Source organism: Pistacia vera, unplaced genomic scaffold (assembly GCF_008641045.1).
Source record: "Pistacia vera cultivar Batoury unplaced genomic scaffold, PisVer_v2 Contig458, whole genome shotgun sequence".
NCBI classification, from domain to species: Eukaryota; Viridiplantae; Streptophyta; class Magnoliopsida; order Sapindales; family Anacardiaceae; genus Pistacia; species Pistacia vera.
The window spans coordinates 57,402-74,067 of record NW_022196288.1 but is presented as its reverse complement, the minus strand read 5'-3'; the positions used below and the strand labels follow the sequence as shown (position 1 = coordinate 74,067).

Genomic DNA, 16,666 nt, shown 5'->3' with positions numbered 1-16,666 from the left:
CGTTTGTTCCTACTCGTCACGAATTCCATCGACATCATTATTTTTCCTTCAAATATCGGTTTGAACCTGAAAATACTCAAAATACACCTGTGATCCTGTAAAAGGTATTTATGAAATAATAAATTCAAATTCCAACAATTAAACACCTTTTTCCACAAATAATCTAATTAAATCACTAATAAAATGTATACTTTTAAGCTCTTATAAATGGTAAAGAATAAGTACCCATTGCCCAGGATAGATGGTTTGTTCGACCAATTGAAATGTGCCTCAGTGTTTTCTAAAATTGATATAAGGTTAGGATACCATCAGGTTAGAGTGGCTAGGGAAGATATACCAATAACGGCTTTCCGAACAAGGTATAGGCATTATGAATTTGTTGTGATGCCATTCGGATTGACTCATGCACTTGCAATTTTTATGGACTTGATGAACAGAGTTTTCCATGATGTCATTGACAAGTTCATAGTGGTGTTTATTGATGATATCCTGGTTTATTCCAAGACTTTAAAGAACATGCCGAGCACTTGAGATTTGTGTCACAAAGATTAGGAGAGAAACAACTGTATGCCAAATTTTCAAAATGTGAGTTTTGGTTGGATTAGGTTACCCTTTTGGGTCATGTGGTCTCTAGAGACGGTGTATCAGTGGATCCTGGTAAAGTAAAGGCGATGCTCGAGTGGCAGAGGCCAAAGACAGTGAAAGAGGTTAGAAGTTTTCTAGGCTTAGCAGGGTGCTATAGGAAATTTGTGGAAGGCTTTGCAAAGATAGCCAGACCACTTACAGCTCTCACCAAGAAAGAAATACCATTTGAATGGGCAGAGACATGTGAGCAAAGCTTTCAGGAGTTGAAGAAAAGATTAACTACAGCTCCAGTTCTTACATTGCCAGAAGTAGGCATTGATTATGATATTTATGTTGATGCCTCCCACAATGGTTTGGGTGCAGAGTTGATGCAACAAGGGAAAGTCATTGCTTATGCCTCTAAACAATTGAAAAACTATAAAAGCAGATATCCTACCCATGACTTGGAATTAGCAGTAGTGGTTTTTGCTTTGAAGATATGGCAACACTACTTGTATGGAGTGAAATGCAACATATACACTTACCACAAGAGTTTGAAGTATTTCTTCACCCATAAAGAGTTGAATATGAGACAGAGGAGATGGTTAGAATTGGTGACAGACTACGACTGTGACATCAGATACCATCCAGGGAAAGCTAATGTAGTAACAGATGCCCCTAGTAGAAAAGTCTATTTATCTCAGATTACTGTACAGGGACAATTACAATTAGAGATCCTCCAAGAAGGAGTTGAAATTGTGATCAAAGGAGGATTGGTCCAAATGGAGATCAAACGCACTTTGGTGGAGAAGATCAAGGTGAAATAGGGTAAAAATGATACCTGCAAGGTGATATGCCAACAGATAATAGAGGGTAAAGAAACAGACTTTAAAACTGTCAATGGGGCACTGATGTTTAGAGATAGAATATGTGTACCTCAAGATGAAGAACTAAGGAATAAAATCCTTAGTGAGGCACACAATACACTTTATACAACCCACCCTAGGAGTGTAAAGATGTATCAAGATGTAAAGAAAAGCTATTGGTGGTCAGGTATGAAAAAAGACATTGCCGATTATGTTGCCAGATGTTTAACACGTCAACAAGTAAAGGCAGAGAATCAAAGACCATCAGGATTACTCCAACCCTTAGAGATTCCTAAATGGAAATGGGAGGATATCTCAATGGACTTCATTGTGGGACTTTCTAAAGTTCACCAAGGATATAATGCAATATAGGTGGTGGTTGATAGATTGACCAAGACATCTCATTTTTTTACCTATGACAAATAAGATAGATGCATTTCGATTGGGGCAATTATATGTCAGAGAGATTGTGAGATTACATGGAGTACCCAAGATGATTGTGTCAAACAAAGATACCAGGTTCATATAAGCTTTTTAGGTTGGAATGCAGAGAGCATTGGGTATAAGGTTAGCCTTCAGTACGGCTTATCATCCTCAAACTAATGGCCAAACTGAAAGGACTAACCAGGTGATTGAAGACATGCTTAGAGCTTGTTGTATGGATCACAAGGCAAAATGGAGTGATATACTTCCACTAATAGAATTTGCCTATAATAACAGTTACCAATCCATTATCTAGATGGCCCCATATGAAGCATTATATGGAAGAAGTTGCATATCCCCTTTGTACTGGGATGATATTGGAGAAAAAGACTTCTTGATTCAAGCAGTTGGACCAGAAATGACCCCCCCCCCCCCTCCGCAAAAAAAAAAGGATTGAAGATGTTAAGCTTATTAGAGAAAGAATGAAGCAAGCCTAAGATTGACAAAAGAGCTATGCCGACCTAAAAAGAAAAGAAGTGGAATTTCAAGTGGGCGACAAAGTTTTTGTAAAAGTCGCGCCTTATAAACATATTATGAGATTTGGAAGGAAGGGCGCTTCCTTTGAAGTATTGGAAATGGTAGGCAAAGTAGCTTATAGACTTGCGCTGCCAATGAGCATGGAAAGAGTCCATAATTTTTTCCATGTCTCTTTGTTGCGTAAGTATGTTAGTGATCCTCCACATGTGCTTCAGATGGAGGAAATGGAATTACAGGATAATTTGGCTTTGGAGGAACGCCTAGTTCAAATCCTTGACAAAAAGGTAAAAGAGCTCAAAAACAAGCAAATTCCACTAGTTAAAGTGCTTTGGAGGAACACAAGATAGAAGAAGCTACTTGGGAAATGGAGCAAGATATGAGAAGTCGATACCCGGAGCTGTTTCTATAATTTCGAGGACGAAATTATTGTAAGGGGGGAGGAAATGTAATACCCAAGATGTCAAAGGTATGTTCCTAACTCAAAATAGTCCTTTAAATGTTTATTTTATGTTAAAAAGCATAAAATCTAACTAAGGGCAAAATAGTCAATTCATTTGGAACGGTATGAATCAATTATCCATAAAGAGGCTTAGGGGCAAAATGGTTATTTTGCCTATGGATAAGCATTGAAAAAGTCAAGGATGAGTAGGCTTCATTGCATTTAATGGCATTAATTAAGTAATAATTATGTCTAGTGTGAAATGACCAAAATGCCCTTATATGAAGAATTAAGGACTTATGAGTTATACAATTAAAATAATTGGGCCAATTGCATAATTTTGGAAAATAAATGAAATATTTTCCTATAAATGAGATGAAATTCGTTCAAGCCAAAGGAGAGAGCCTTTCTTCAACATTTCTTCCATTTTCTCTCAAATCTTCCATGAAACAAGCTTTCTTTCTCTAGGTTTTCAAGGAGTTTTGCATAATTTTTCAAGGAGAACAAGATAGGAGCCTTGGATCTTCAATTTGAAGGGTTTAAGGTAAGGATTAAAAACTTTAGTTTTGATGTGATTTGAAGATTTGAGGTAGATGTTGAGGTATAATGTTATATATGTAGGATTAAGGTGTAAAAGAAGTCAAAGGCAAAGGATTTGTTGGAGGAAGTCTTTAAAAAGGTAAGGAAGAACCTCCCATGACTTTAGGGTTTATGCTAGGGTTTGTAGATTTTTATGAAACCTTAAATTAAGGCTTTAAGGCATAGAATTAGTTGATGGCAAGTGTAGTTGAACTCATTTATTCTACTTATTGCCTTGAATTCATTATACATGAAGTTATTGCTATTTATGTTTTATGAGTTCTTATGTTTGATTGAAGAAAATGAAGTGTGGATACTGATTGTGGCAAAAATTGTAGTATTGGAGGCCACATGGTGTTGAATGGTTGCTATTAGAAGTGTTGATGTGTTGTTTGCATTAGCTTACAATGTTATAACAATAATAGATGATTATGGGAATGAGATTTTACACTTTCTTTAAGATGTTAAAGACTACTGACCTATTGGTTAATTGTCAATAGGAATTGATGTGGCATAGTTTGATATGAAAAATTCAAATTTGACAAGCTTAGGGGTTATGTTAAACATGCTTCAGTATTTCGACTATAACTTGAGTTATAAAAATCAAAATGAGATGATTCTTGTAGCACTAGAAATTTAAGACATAACCTTACAACTTTTATGTTTAGGCCAAGAGCCAATTCGTTTAGGAAATGGATGGAAAATGGCCTGAAGTATAAGTTTCTAGTTATTAAAGTTTAAGATTTAACATAATTAATTCTTATGATTATGAATTGATTATATATTGACGTGATTAAGCCATTTATTAATGTTTACCCATTAGTTAGATGATCTTTAAAAGATATACATGGTCATGATGTCAATGCATGATTAATGTTATGAAATGACATGAAGATTCAATGTAATACATGTTTTAAGATGATGAATGTGAGCAAGAGGTAATGTAAATGGATTAATAATCCATAGATGAATAAAAAGTATTAGGCTCACTAAAATATGTATTTATATGCCATAAGATGTTAGAGATGCATATAGACATGATGGAAAATGCATAAGCTTATCCTCGTATACCGGTTGAGGAAAGATGAATATATGCTTTAGATGTTAAATAACGTGTAAGCACGCCTCTCGATGATATGAGCTCTAGATGAATTTAAGGCTAGATGATATGAAGTGCTTAAGATGCTAAGAAAAGTCTGATCGGCTACACATTAAATGCTTCATATGCAATTAGTTGCATTACATGAGTTATGATATTATTTACATCATGAGATGATTTATACTCGTGTTAGATGATATTTAGATGTTATATCATGACATGTAATGTGTGTCTACTATGTTTACATACTTATTTGTATGTGTATGCATTGATGTTTAAATAGTCATGGGATAAAATGATGAAAAACATATGAATTAGAAAAAAAAAAGGGGGGGAAGTATACCTAGATGTAAAAGATAAGTGGTGTGTTAACAAATATGTTTAAATGAAGGTCAAATAACACATTTAGAATAAAATGGATCATTCCTTACTGAGTGATTAACGCTCACCCTTTCATTGTTGATTGCTTTGCAGGTAGACCAGAAGCGAAGGATGCTAGATACAGCGGGGCTACACATGAGGGAAGATGATTTATTGTCATCTTGATGTAAATAATGTAAATGATAAATGTTTGTGAAACACCTTTGAAAGCTTCCACCTTATAAATATGTTTTGATTGTGTAATTTCCGGATAAATTCTTAAAGTTTTTGCAATTATAAGTTTGGATCGTGCGTGACATCTTATATGAATGTTTTGGATATTATTATTATTATCCTTACATAGGTTTTTCTAAATACAACTCATTCTCCAGACATGTATCCCTAGGATTCTTATTGAGGGATATTTAGAGGATACCTGACTAAGGGGGTGGGGGTGAGTTTACAGCTACCAAGCACTAGGTTTAAAGGAGTTTTGTAGAGTGGAGGTTGGTGGTTCACGTGGTAGTGTCTGATTGAATTTCGGCTGCCATAATCAGTCGAAAAAATCAACTTGATTGTAGCAATATACATGAGTCAAGGCTGGCAAACAAGCGGCTACCAAGTTTCGAGGTTAGAGGGGTTTTGTAGAGTGAAGATTAGTGGTTACGTGGTGGTGTCAAATTGAATTTTAAACGCTGGAATCAGTCAGAATTTAGCCGAAAAAACCAAAACCCTAACTGTGCGATTAGATCACACAGGTGTGTTTGTTGGGTTTCAAACCTGTAGGAATTGATGATATTTAGTAGGGGTGTGTTTACAAGATTTCAAAATTGATAGATCACCGACAAGATCGTTGGTTTAACCGGTTGGACTAGTCAGCCTGGGATCCGGCCCGTTGGCTGAGTGACACCCCGAGTTAGGTTTTAGAACACTGCTAATAACCTAAAATTTGCAAAATTGTGATGAAAGTTATTTGAACCCAAAATGTCATCACAAAATTGATATATTAATGCTTTATTCAAAAGAAAATAAGAAGAGAAGTTAGAATTTATGGAATTTAGATAGTTTACGATAAATATTAAATAAGGTTTTGTTTGAGGTTTAATTAAATAACAAAATTTTCCCTCAAATTTTAGAAATAACAACATTTTTTTAGCTGTTAGTCAGCCGTTAATATGTGGTCAACATTTACAACGTAATGAGTTAATAAATATTTACGATATTACCTTTAATAAATATTTACAATATTACCTCTTTATTGTTTATTTTAATACCAAAAAATTAACGATAGGGGAATTTCTGTTAATTATTTCTCTAACCATAGGGGGAATTTTGTATTTAAAAACTTAAGGAGGATTATTGTTATTGACCCTATTAAATATTTACAATTTGGTTTATGAATAGATAGTATACTGTTATTAGCATAACATTGACTTTATGATATGGGGGTTAGAAACGTGATTTGCAGTAAAATCAATTTCTATATAATAAAGAAACTTCATTATCAATTATGTGACAAAAAATTTGGGTCCGTTTGATTTATGATACAGAATTAATTCAAAATATGATTTGAATTTTTTAGTTGTGTCTAAATATTTTCAATTTTTGAAAAATATGTTTGATATAATATTAAAAAACTATTTTTAGATTAAAAACCATGAAACAGTTTTTAATGGTTTTTCAATTTTATACTAGTTTTTAGGAGTGTATCCAAAAACTTTTTTCAAAAACATTTCAACTTAATTGTACAAAACATATGTTTATAAGATTTTTTTTATCCCTTGTGTAAAAAATACAAAAAATTTATTTAAATTTTATTTCAAACAGACTCTAAGTAACTCCAAATGTAAACCTAATTTTGACATCAAGCAAAAGCAAGATGTTGTATATGAGAAATTAGGCCGAATAGCTTACAAGTACCCAAGGTTTGCTGTAACGACAAATGGTACCCAAAAGGTTTAGAATCGACAAATAAGTACTTTCTGTTTTGTACTGTTACTGATTTCCATTTCATAAAGGGCAATACAATAATTTTGTACGGCCATCAAACTTTTAACTTTCAAATTATCACCTCGATATCTGGAGCGAAACTTCTTTTGGAAGATTCACTTTAGAGATTGACACGTGTCCCATTAAGTTGACTTTGCAAAAAATCGAATAAAGCAAAATAAAGCAAAACTTTTGGCTTGCCTCTTCATTTCCTTCTCATTTGTCTCTAACTCTCTTTCTCATTTGTCTCTAACTCTCTGAAAGAAGGTTTTGAATGAAGCTGTTGCCATTGTTTGGAGACCATCATCGACGATAGTGAAACGAAAACCCACGACAATGTAAGAGTTAAAACTGATGACAGTGGCAGAGTAAGTTCATTGAACGACAACGAATCCTAAACAAAGACGATAGACGACGTCTAAGAGAGAGAATTGTGGGGTAACGACGACGGTGGAAGACGACTGAACTAAGGCCGGTGTTATTAACAGTATAAATCATCAACGATGACTAAACAATGAAAACTGAAGGGTTAATCGAAAGTTTCTTCTTAGTTTTCTTGTTTGTTCTTCAGTTTTTTCTTATTTCAGTGCACTTCTAAGTTTTTGGTTTTTCTTATTTGTTCTTCTTACTTGCATGTTTGGTTGTTTTTAAAGTTTTTTGTTTGTTTATTTGGTTTAGGATCGTGGGGTAATGATGACGATGGAGGATGACTGAACAAAGGTTGACGACGATGTGTAATGAATGTTCTTGGTTTTCCATGTTTGGTTGTTTTTAAGGTTTTTTGTTTGTTTGTTTGGTTTAGGGTTTGTTCTTAAAAGAGTTGATTATATGCTGGAGTGTGTAATGTATAAAATCCAGCCAAGCGGTGGGGCTGGTTTGCTTGAATTGATTATTGGGAGTGTGAATAGCTTGTCTTATATATTTTTGGGTTGCAGGATGAAGCCACAACTAGATTTTTGTTTTTAACAAAGTTGATTATATGATGTCCTACTTTTGTGATGTTTGATACTACATTTTGTTAATGAGGTATGGTATATCAGCTGGAAAACTGGGTGTGCACTGCTATTGGCAAGAAAGAGTACTATGTATGTGCAGAGGCCTGTAAGTTTACGGGTTGACCGCCAGGTTAACAACGCCACGTACCAATCTCATTGTATGTAGTAGTGTGTAATGAATGTTCTTGGTTTTACATGTTTAGTTGTTTTTAAGGTTTTTTGTTTGTTTCTTTGGTTTAGGGTTTGTTCTTAAAAGAGTTGATTATATGCTGGAGTGTGTAATGAATAAAATCTAGCCAAACGGTGGGGCTGGTTTGCTTGAATTGATTATTGAGAGTGTGAATAGACTATCTTATTCTTATTTTCTTTTGTATTTAATGTCTGATTATGGAGAAGCCTCGGTAGTTTGGATTGGTGTCCTACAATTTTGTCTCTATCTTCATTCTCTTTCATTTTATAGTTTTTATTTTATATTCTTGACTCCTGACTTTGTAAATTTCTAGTGTGTTTCAGTAGTGCTTAAGTATTATGGTGTACATGTTTCTAATATTGATTCTAACTTTTGCCTTTGTGTTATGGAAAGATTTTTTTGGTGACACTTATGCCAGAATCTTATCAAGCTTTGATTATTTACTCTAAGATTTAGTGCTAGAAGTCTGTTCTCTGTTTTGAAATTCATGCACATAATCTTAGAAAATTTGCAGATGCTTTTGGAGAGCAGGGCAAGGATGCTAATGATGGATTCCATATGATCCCGCCAAGTTCTGTTCTGCATGTTGATCTAGAGTTGGTGTCCTTCAAGCCTGTGATTGATGTTTATGGTGATTCCAAGGTATTTAAGAAGATCTTGAGAGAGGGGGAAGGCACTATCACTGCATATGAAGGTGCTACTGTAACCAGTAAGTAAACTAATGTATGAATAATGGTGGGCTTAATAGTATGTTGTATGAATCTTGACATCTCAAGTTACCCTAATTAAAACTATATTCATTCTATCTTAAACTCTTCAATGTTGCAGTCAAACAAACGACTAGGCTAGAAGATGGAACTATCTTTGAGAAAAAAGGAATTGATGGGGAGCAACCTCTTGAATTTATAATAGATGAAGGTAGTGTATCCCCACTATTCTCATGTTGTCTTCTTTTTTTAATATTCTTGCACTTTCTTGTCATGTATATGTAACATTATACTAAAAAATTAGGGTTAAAAAATGTATTTTAATCTAGTATAGGTTCTATCATTATATATATTAAAATTACAGACATATATGAAACGATAGGATTTTCAGAAGAAAAATTACAAATAGACTAATGTTATTATTGATTTTTTTTTTTTTTTTCAACAACCTCCTTTACATGAAGGTGAATTAATGGTATCACTGTAATTAAAAAGAGGTAAATAAAATGACAGAAGAGGATCAACAAGGTGAACAGACTCAAATAGAAATTGATAAATTCAACTCAATGTTCTGTATTGTTATGAGTGTCCAGCCAATAACCAAAGGATTGGATTAGGTCTAATTTTCAACCCATTTGAAAAAAATGGTGAAATCACTCAAGAGCCCAATACAAGTGAGTAAAGGGCCAAATTCGCATCATTGGGATGAAGATTTAGAGAGATTATCCCAATTTTAGAGTGGTTTCATTTAAGCCTCACAAAAAACTTTTTTGTATTAAATAATATTTTTGTCTTTAAATCAAGCAACTCCATCTTGAGAGCCTCTTGCAAATACATCTTCTTTTTAAAATTCAATCACTTAAGAAGCAAGTTCATCAGCTATATGTTTTATTGCTTTATTTTACTTTACTTACTACCATGTATATGAGATGGGTTTTTAATTTAATTTAATTTTTTTTTTTTTTTTTTGCAATTTTCAGCTCTGTGTTTATAGTTGTTTGATAAATAGAACCAAAGAATTGAAAAAAAAAAAAAAATTAAACAAAATGAAGTTGTGACTTGATAAGTTATAGTTGATTTCGAGCTAGATTTGTAGTCAATGCTAAAGTATGGGAAGGTTTTGACGGTCGTACTTAATACTCTTATAAAATTTAAAATCCATTAAAATTGTGTTTAAATGGTGTTTTATATTCTCATCAACTTAATTAATTAATTTAAAAATCCACTGCAATTTTGAAAGTACGTTAAATTTTAGTTATTATTCAATAATAAAAAAAAGGTCTAATTTAATTAAAGTAACTGTTATTTGCATGTTTTTCATTACTTAATAAAACATAAATTCCAGTTTATTGATTCTGCCCAGTTTATTTACAAGATGGAGCCACAACTATTTAATTTGAAATTTTAGTTGTTCGGTATTGATTATGAGATGCGAAATGTGGACCTCGATGAATTTAGCTATATAGTGTTGATAAAGGATATGAAAAAATGTGTTGCAGAAGAGAATGTGGCAATTCAACTTAATCTTAATGAGAAGTTTAGGGTGGAATTTACTTTACCATTGTCGGGGGAGAAATGTTTAATAGATAGTGATAAGGATGTGGCATTCCTTTTCTAGCAATATGGGTTTGAGGGGTTAAAGGACATTAGGTTGTATGTTGAAGCTTTACTTGTACAGTGTGTGGAACCATTGTAGCCTTTGCCAGAACCCAACCATACTAAACCTAATGACACTCAAACAAAAATTCCCCCCCAAAGAGTATTGTGAGGATTACTTCCATTGGAGTGATGCCTCCAATGATGATGAAAACAGTAATGGATTTGCTAGTGTAGCTGGGATGTTGATGGTGAGGTTGGCGATAATGATGATAGATGGAAGAGAGGAAATGGCTGAAACTAATGATAATAAGGGAGAGGTAGCGGCTGAAACTAAGGGGCATATATCTGATTACGAGAAAAACAGTGACGATTTCATGGGGGGTCTAGTGAGGATGAGGATGCAGTGAGTAGGATGAGTAGGCATATGAAGGCAAGTGAGTTTCAATATGGGGCAGATGGGAAAATTAAATTTGAGGTGGGGCAGGTTTTCAAAAATAAAATCCATTTTAGTGAAACTTTGAAGGACTACATAATTCAAAGAGGGTTCGCAGTGAGAATGGTGCATAATGACAAGCGAAGGATCAAAGCCGTGTGTAAAGAAGAGGGCTTCCCATTCTTTCTATATGCAGCCTTAATGGTTGACAAACAATCGTGGCATATTAGGAAATATGTAACCAACCACACATGCCTTAGAGTATATAACAACCCGGATGCCTCTGCCTTATGGATTGCTAAGAAGATGGGGGGATTCATTCGGTCACACAAGGGGAGTTATGTTAAGCCCTTAGATGTTGAATTAGGAAGGATGCATTTTTTGGAGATGCATAAAAGGAAGTTGTATAGGGATAGGAGGTTGGGCATCAGAATGACCCAAAAACAACGTGCTGAGTCTTTTGCCTGGTTGTTCAAGTACAACCACATTCTTCAGGTCACCAACCCTAAAGCCATGATAGAACTTAGGTTGGTTAGAGAAGAAGACCCAAACAATCTTACAATTAGAGAAATAGTCCCACAAAGTCCTAGATTCAAGAGATTTTTTTGTAAGTTTTGCTGCTCAGAAAAGAGGATTTTTGGAGGGGTGTAGGCATTTCATAGGAATTGATGGGTGTCATTTGAAAGGTCACTATGGTGGGGTACTTCTATCAACAGTCTCTATGGATGCAAATAGTGGGATATTCTGTAATACCCAAGATGTCAAAGGTATGTTCCTAACTCAAAATAGTCATTTAGATGTTAATTTTATGTTAAAAAGCATAAAACATAACTAAGGACAAAATAGTCGATTCATTTGGAACAATATGAATCAATTATCCATAAAAAGGCATTAGGGGCGAAATGGTCATTTTGCCTATGGATAAGCATTGAAAAAGTCAAGGATGAGTAGGCTTCATTGCATTTAATGGCATTACTTAAATAATAATTATGTCTAGTGTGACACTTTTATTATTGATTGCTTTGCAGGTAGACCAGAAGTGAGGGATGCTAGAGACAGCAGGGCTACACGTGAGGGGTGCTAGAGACAGCAGGGCTACACGTGAGGGGAGATGATTTATTATCATCTCGATGTTTTTATCTTGATGTAAATAATGTAAATGATAAATATTTGTGAAATACCTTTTGGAATATTCCACCCTATAAATATGTTTCAATTGTGTATTTTACAGATAAATTCTTAAAGTTTTCAAATTATATGTTTGGATCCTACATGATATTTTATATGCATGTTTCGGATATTATTATTACTATCCTTAAACAGGTTTTTTCTTCTAAATACACCTTGTTATCCCCAGGATTCTCATTGAGGGATATTCAGAGGATACCTGACTGGAAGGGGGTTTTACATATTCCCTTTGGCAATATGTGTTTGTGAGGCGGAGAATAATGACTCATGGGGCTTCTTCCTTGGACTATTGCATGATTTTTTTGGGTGATTTAGAGCATGTTACATTCATGAGTGACAGACAAAAGGGCATTCTAAATGCACTAGAAGCAAAGTAGCCAAATGCAAGGAGTCGATTTTGTGCTCAGCATGTGTACGCAAACTTCAGAAAAAAAAAATTCCTGGGGTTCACATGAGGAAATTGTTTTGGGTAGTGAGTAGGCTGCAAACAAACCAGATTTTGTTAAGGTCATGGGAAGTGTCAAGGATGTAGATGAGGGTGCATACAAATGGTTGCTTGAAAATGAACCAGACTAATACAAATGCGTTTGACACAACAACAAAGTCAGATCACATAACTAACAACATGAGTGAGTGCTTCAACTCATGGCTTGGTGAAGACAGGGAACTTCCTATACTAAATCTACTAGAACTTTATCGACATAGGGTAATGAAGCGGTTACAATGTAGATTGAAAGCTGGTACAAAGTGGATTATACTTGTTCCACCAGTAGTTCACAAAAAGATAAACAAGATGATTGAGGTAGCTAGAAATGTCAAAGTCTGGTACCCTGGATCTGATGAGTTTGAAGTAGATGATGAGAATGTAAACCCATGTAAAAGTACTCATGTTTTGGTTTTGGGTAAGCAACTGTGTGATTATGGGATGTGGCAACTATCAGGAATTCCTTGTGTTCATGTTATTGCCTGTTTGCTACACAAGAACATTTCCAACTATGAACATTATGTTGATCTGAAGCTTAGAATTCTGATGTACCTGCAAACTTATGCATATATGGTCCACCCTATTCCTGACAAGACTAGTTGGCCAGAGGTCAATGATGAATATATTTAGCCACTATGCAGGCAGCCCAAGGTTGGCAGACCTTCGAAATCAAGAAGAATATATCCAAATGAAGAGCCAAAATCTAAAAGGATCTCTACACTTAGGTGTAGTGTCTAAAGTGTCTTGCGGCATACCAAAAGGTCCTGCAAAAAAAAAATCCAGCAAATGCAGATAAAAGGAAGAAGCATAAGATAATAGAAAAAATGTCAATTTCTTCATATTTTCTCTTATAATACTGATTTCTATTTTTTTATTTGCAGCGAACCTTTGTATCCACAATGACTGCGCCTTCTTCAGGAGCTCGATTTGTAGCAAACTTGTCCCAAGCTTCAAGTTCAAGGGGTACTTAAAACTATTTTAAACCATACAATATTTATGTCAATTACTTTTTACCTTCGCTAACGTTATTCTTACTTCTCTTAATAGGTCAACCAAGTCAATAATGCAATGGGGAAGTTCTTTTGTTTGCTATAGCAGTAGGTTGTTTTTGTTTCTATCACTTTTTTTTTTGGTACTTTGATTATCCTATTCTAACCCATTGTTTCTATACTTTGTTCAGTGTTTCGAACATGTTGCTTAGTCAACTAAATGTTTTTTTGCTACCTGGACCTCTAACACAACAACTAAGAAGAATAGGTGTGTATTATTACTTAGCTGTAATGTGATATGTTCATGTGCAAGATTATTAACAGTTGAATTATGAGAATCTAATGAAACACCTGATGTGTTGGAATGGGTAGTAGAGGATTATTTGCAGTTGGGCAAAAGTGTTCCTAGGCGTGTGAATGTTGAGGAAGAATTATGTGGGATAGGTGGGAATTCTATCATGGAAAGATTCTAAATGGGATAAAAAGGAGTCAGAGAGAATTAGGGAGGATATTCAGAAAAGTGAAGAGTGGAAAATAGGGGAGGATATTTGAATTCTTGCATTGTTTTTATCTCTTGTTGTCTTAGTTTTGCTTTGCTACTCTTTATCTGTGTCGTTGGGTTGCATTGTGTTGTTTATTATCCTTGTATTGGCTTGCTAGTTGGGTGATTTATTGGTTGTTGGTTGCTATATTTTTCTAGGTTTCTTGGTTGATTGCTTTGGTTGATTGGTTGCTGATTACTATTATTGTATGGGTTCTTGTCTAAAAGGGGTACTGCAATTTCATTGTTTGGGGTTGAGTATTAGAAGGGTATCACATCTGAAATTTTTTTTAGTTTCTATTTCTTTCAAAAAAACATAAATTGTTGGAAATTGTTGTCCTAAATCAAGAAGGGCTTCTCCGTGAATACATGAAACTAAGGAAGGATTAGTCTCTCTATTCAGACCCTTGCTGCTGGTTTAACTATAGTAGAATGCTGGAACATGATTTTATCTTTACAAAATTTTCTATGTTCTCATGTCTCTTTTTAAGGAATCCAGTTTGCACAATGCATTCCCATTGTAGTGGATTTGCAATGATGATGTTTGTACTAGACAAGAGTATGTATCTACAGTTTATTACATTGCAATTGTGCCTATTTTTGCAGCTATGGGTGTGCATTTGTGGATTTGCAGGATGGAGAAGATGACAATTTTGTGCCTATGTTTGCAGCTATGGGTGTGCATCTGGAAACTGTTCAGTTTTTCAAACCTGATTTGAAGTTTGAAGTTCTAGTTGTATATCACATTTTCATGTACTGAATTCATGGTTTCTGTTTAAACCATAAAGACTTAATTGATATTGAATATCATATACTGAATTGATGTTAATTGTGAATGCTTTCTTTTAAATTATGAAAAATTTCAATTTTCAACCACAAATGAGTATATTGATACTGCTTCTACAAAAGCAGGGATAAATTGGTCACTTGTTGTGTCTCATTTTTTACAAACTCATAGGGATAAAATGGTCATTTCACTAACTCATAATAACATGAGGGCATAATATAATTCACCATAATGATGTGGGTATTTATGTAATTGAATAAGTTGACTAGTGATAAATTAATAAAAAACTAAGATGTCAAACTTCTAAGGGCATTCCAGTCTTTTCACCATTATAAAATGGAAATCTATAACAATACAGGACAGAAAGTATCTATTTGTCTTTCTCAAACCTTTTGGGTACCAACTTGTCATTACTGAAAACCTTGGGTATGTCTAAGTCGTTCTCTTGAGAAATTATTATGAAAGGTAGTGAAATTTTTTAAGGTCATGGCATTATCACTATAACACACAAAAAAATCAGAAAAACAAATAAAAGAGAGAATAATAAGTTTTTTTTTTTTTTTTTAAATCCTTATGAGTAACCCCTTTAACATGATATTGAGAAACATACAACTATTGGGATTAGAATGACTACCAACAATATAAAGAAAAAGAAAACAATAAATTTATGTGTGACTAAAAGAACAATTAAATATAACTTCAATTAAAAAATATTGAGAAACAATGAAAATCTTATAGTTATATAATGTTTGTAATATGATAATTCTCATTGCAAAAAAAAAAAAGAAAAAAGAAAAAAAAAATCTCCTTTTAAATACATCTTATTTATATTAAAAAAATAATTTTAAACCCTATTTAATACAAAAAAATAACTCTCTAAGTCAAATTAAGTTTTTTATTCACACCCCTTTTTCCCATTTCGATTTTGAAATTTATTTATTTATCTTAAATTCATTTTTTTTATTTTTCTAATAATATATTTTTATCAAAAAACAAATATTTGAAATAATATAAAATATTTTAATGATTATGAAGATTTAAAATTATTTTTATATAAGAGTTAAAGGTTTTAATTATTTTCTTTAAGGTTGAACTTATCAAAATAATTAAAAAAAAGGTTGGCTTAAAAGTTAGTGTTTGTTTTATTATTTTGAGTAGTATTTTTGAACAAGTTGAGTTTGGTTATTATTACAAGGTAAGATTTGAATTTGAAAGTGTGTTTTGTAAGATTATTGTTTAATCTCTTATATTTGTTAATTTAGTTAAACACTCTCTACAATAAAAGTTTTAAAATTAACAAAAACACTCCCACCTACCCATTAAATATTGGCAACCAGTGGCCAGTTGCCGGGAATATGTAGTTGGTTGGGGGTGTTTTTGTCAATTTATAAATTTTTATTGTTGGGGGTGTTTAGCTAAATTAACAAACTTATGGAGTTTTAAAATAGTTGAATATAATATAATTGGACTTTCAAAATAGGGAAACAAATATGTATTCTGGGTATGATAGGGTAGAAATAATGCCTAGGGGTTCAAAAGTGATTAACTAAATCGGTTAACAGCTTTCTTGAACCGAATCAGTTTTTCGGTTCGGGAAAATTCATAACCCAAAACCAAACCGGTTTGGGGGGAAAACCGATTTTGAACCGATTTTCCCCTTTGTATTGGATAACACTTTTTTTTTTTTTCCTAAATTAAATTGTAAACATCAATAATATACATCCAAATAAAAATTAAACATTCATACATATCCATTGATCATAACAAACAATACATTAAAAAAGATTGATGCAAATAAAAGTAAAAAATTAAACAAAAGTCTGTAACAAAATGTCCATAATAAAACAACAAAATAACTAAATAAGTCCCAATAGAAAACAACAAAAGAAATTGTACA

General features: G+C 33.4%; 1 protein-coding gene across 1 annotated transcript; it reads left to right on the top strand.

Moving 5' to 3' along the window:
• Positions 1–207: 207 nt before the first annotated feature.
• Positions 208–10,754, top strand: LOC116144826. Its single transcript, XM_031430254.1, has 9 exons — positions 208–492; positions 606–968; positions 1,161–1,382; positions 1,981–2,058; positions 2,606–2,674; positions 7,897–7,957; positions 8,556–8,750; positions 8,870–8,959; positions 10,507–10,754. The coding sequence occupies exons 1-9, from the start codon at positions 208–210 to the stop codon at positions 10,752–10,754; spliced, it is 1,611 nt and encodes a 536-aa protein (XP_031286114.1).
• The last annotated feature ends 5,912 nt before the right edge of the window (positions 10,755–16,666 follow it).

Excerpts from the sequence above, each read along its gene's own strand:
- LOC116144826 (XM_031430254.1), top strand. The coding sequence starts at position 208 with ATGGTAAAGAATAAGTACCCATTGCCCAGGATAGATGGTTTGTTCGAC. Across the intron at positions 969-1,160 it reads AGTTGATGCAACAAGGGAAA|AGGAGATGGTTAGAATTGGT; the intron begins GTCATTGCTTAT and ends AATATGAGACAG. Across the intron at positions 2,675-7,896 it reads TTCAAATCCTTGACAAAAAG|CTGGAAAACTGGGTGTGCAC; the intron begins GTAAAAGAGCTC and ends ATGGTATATCAG.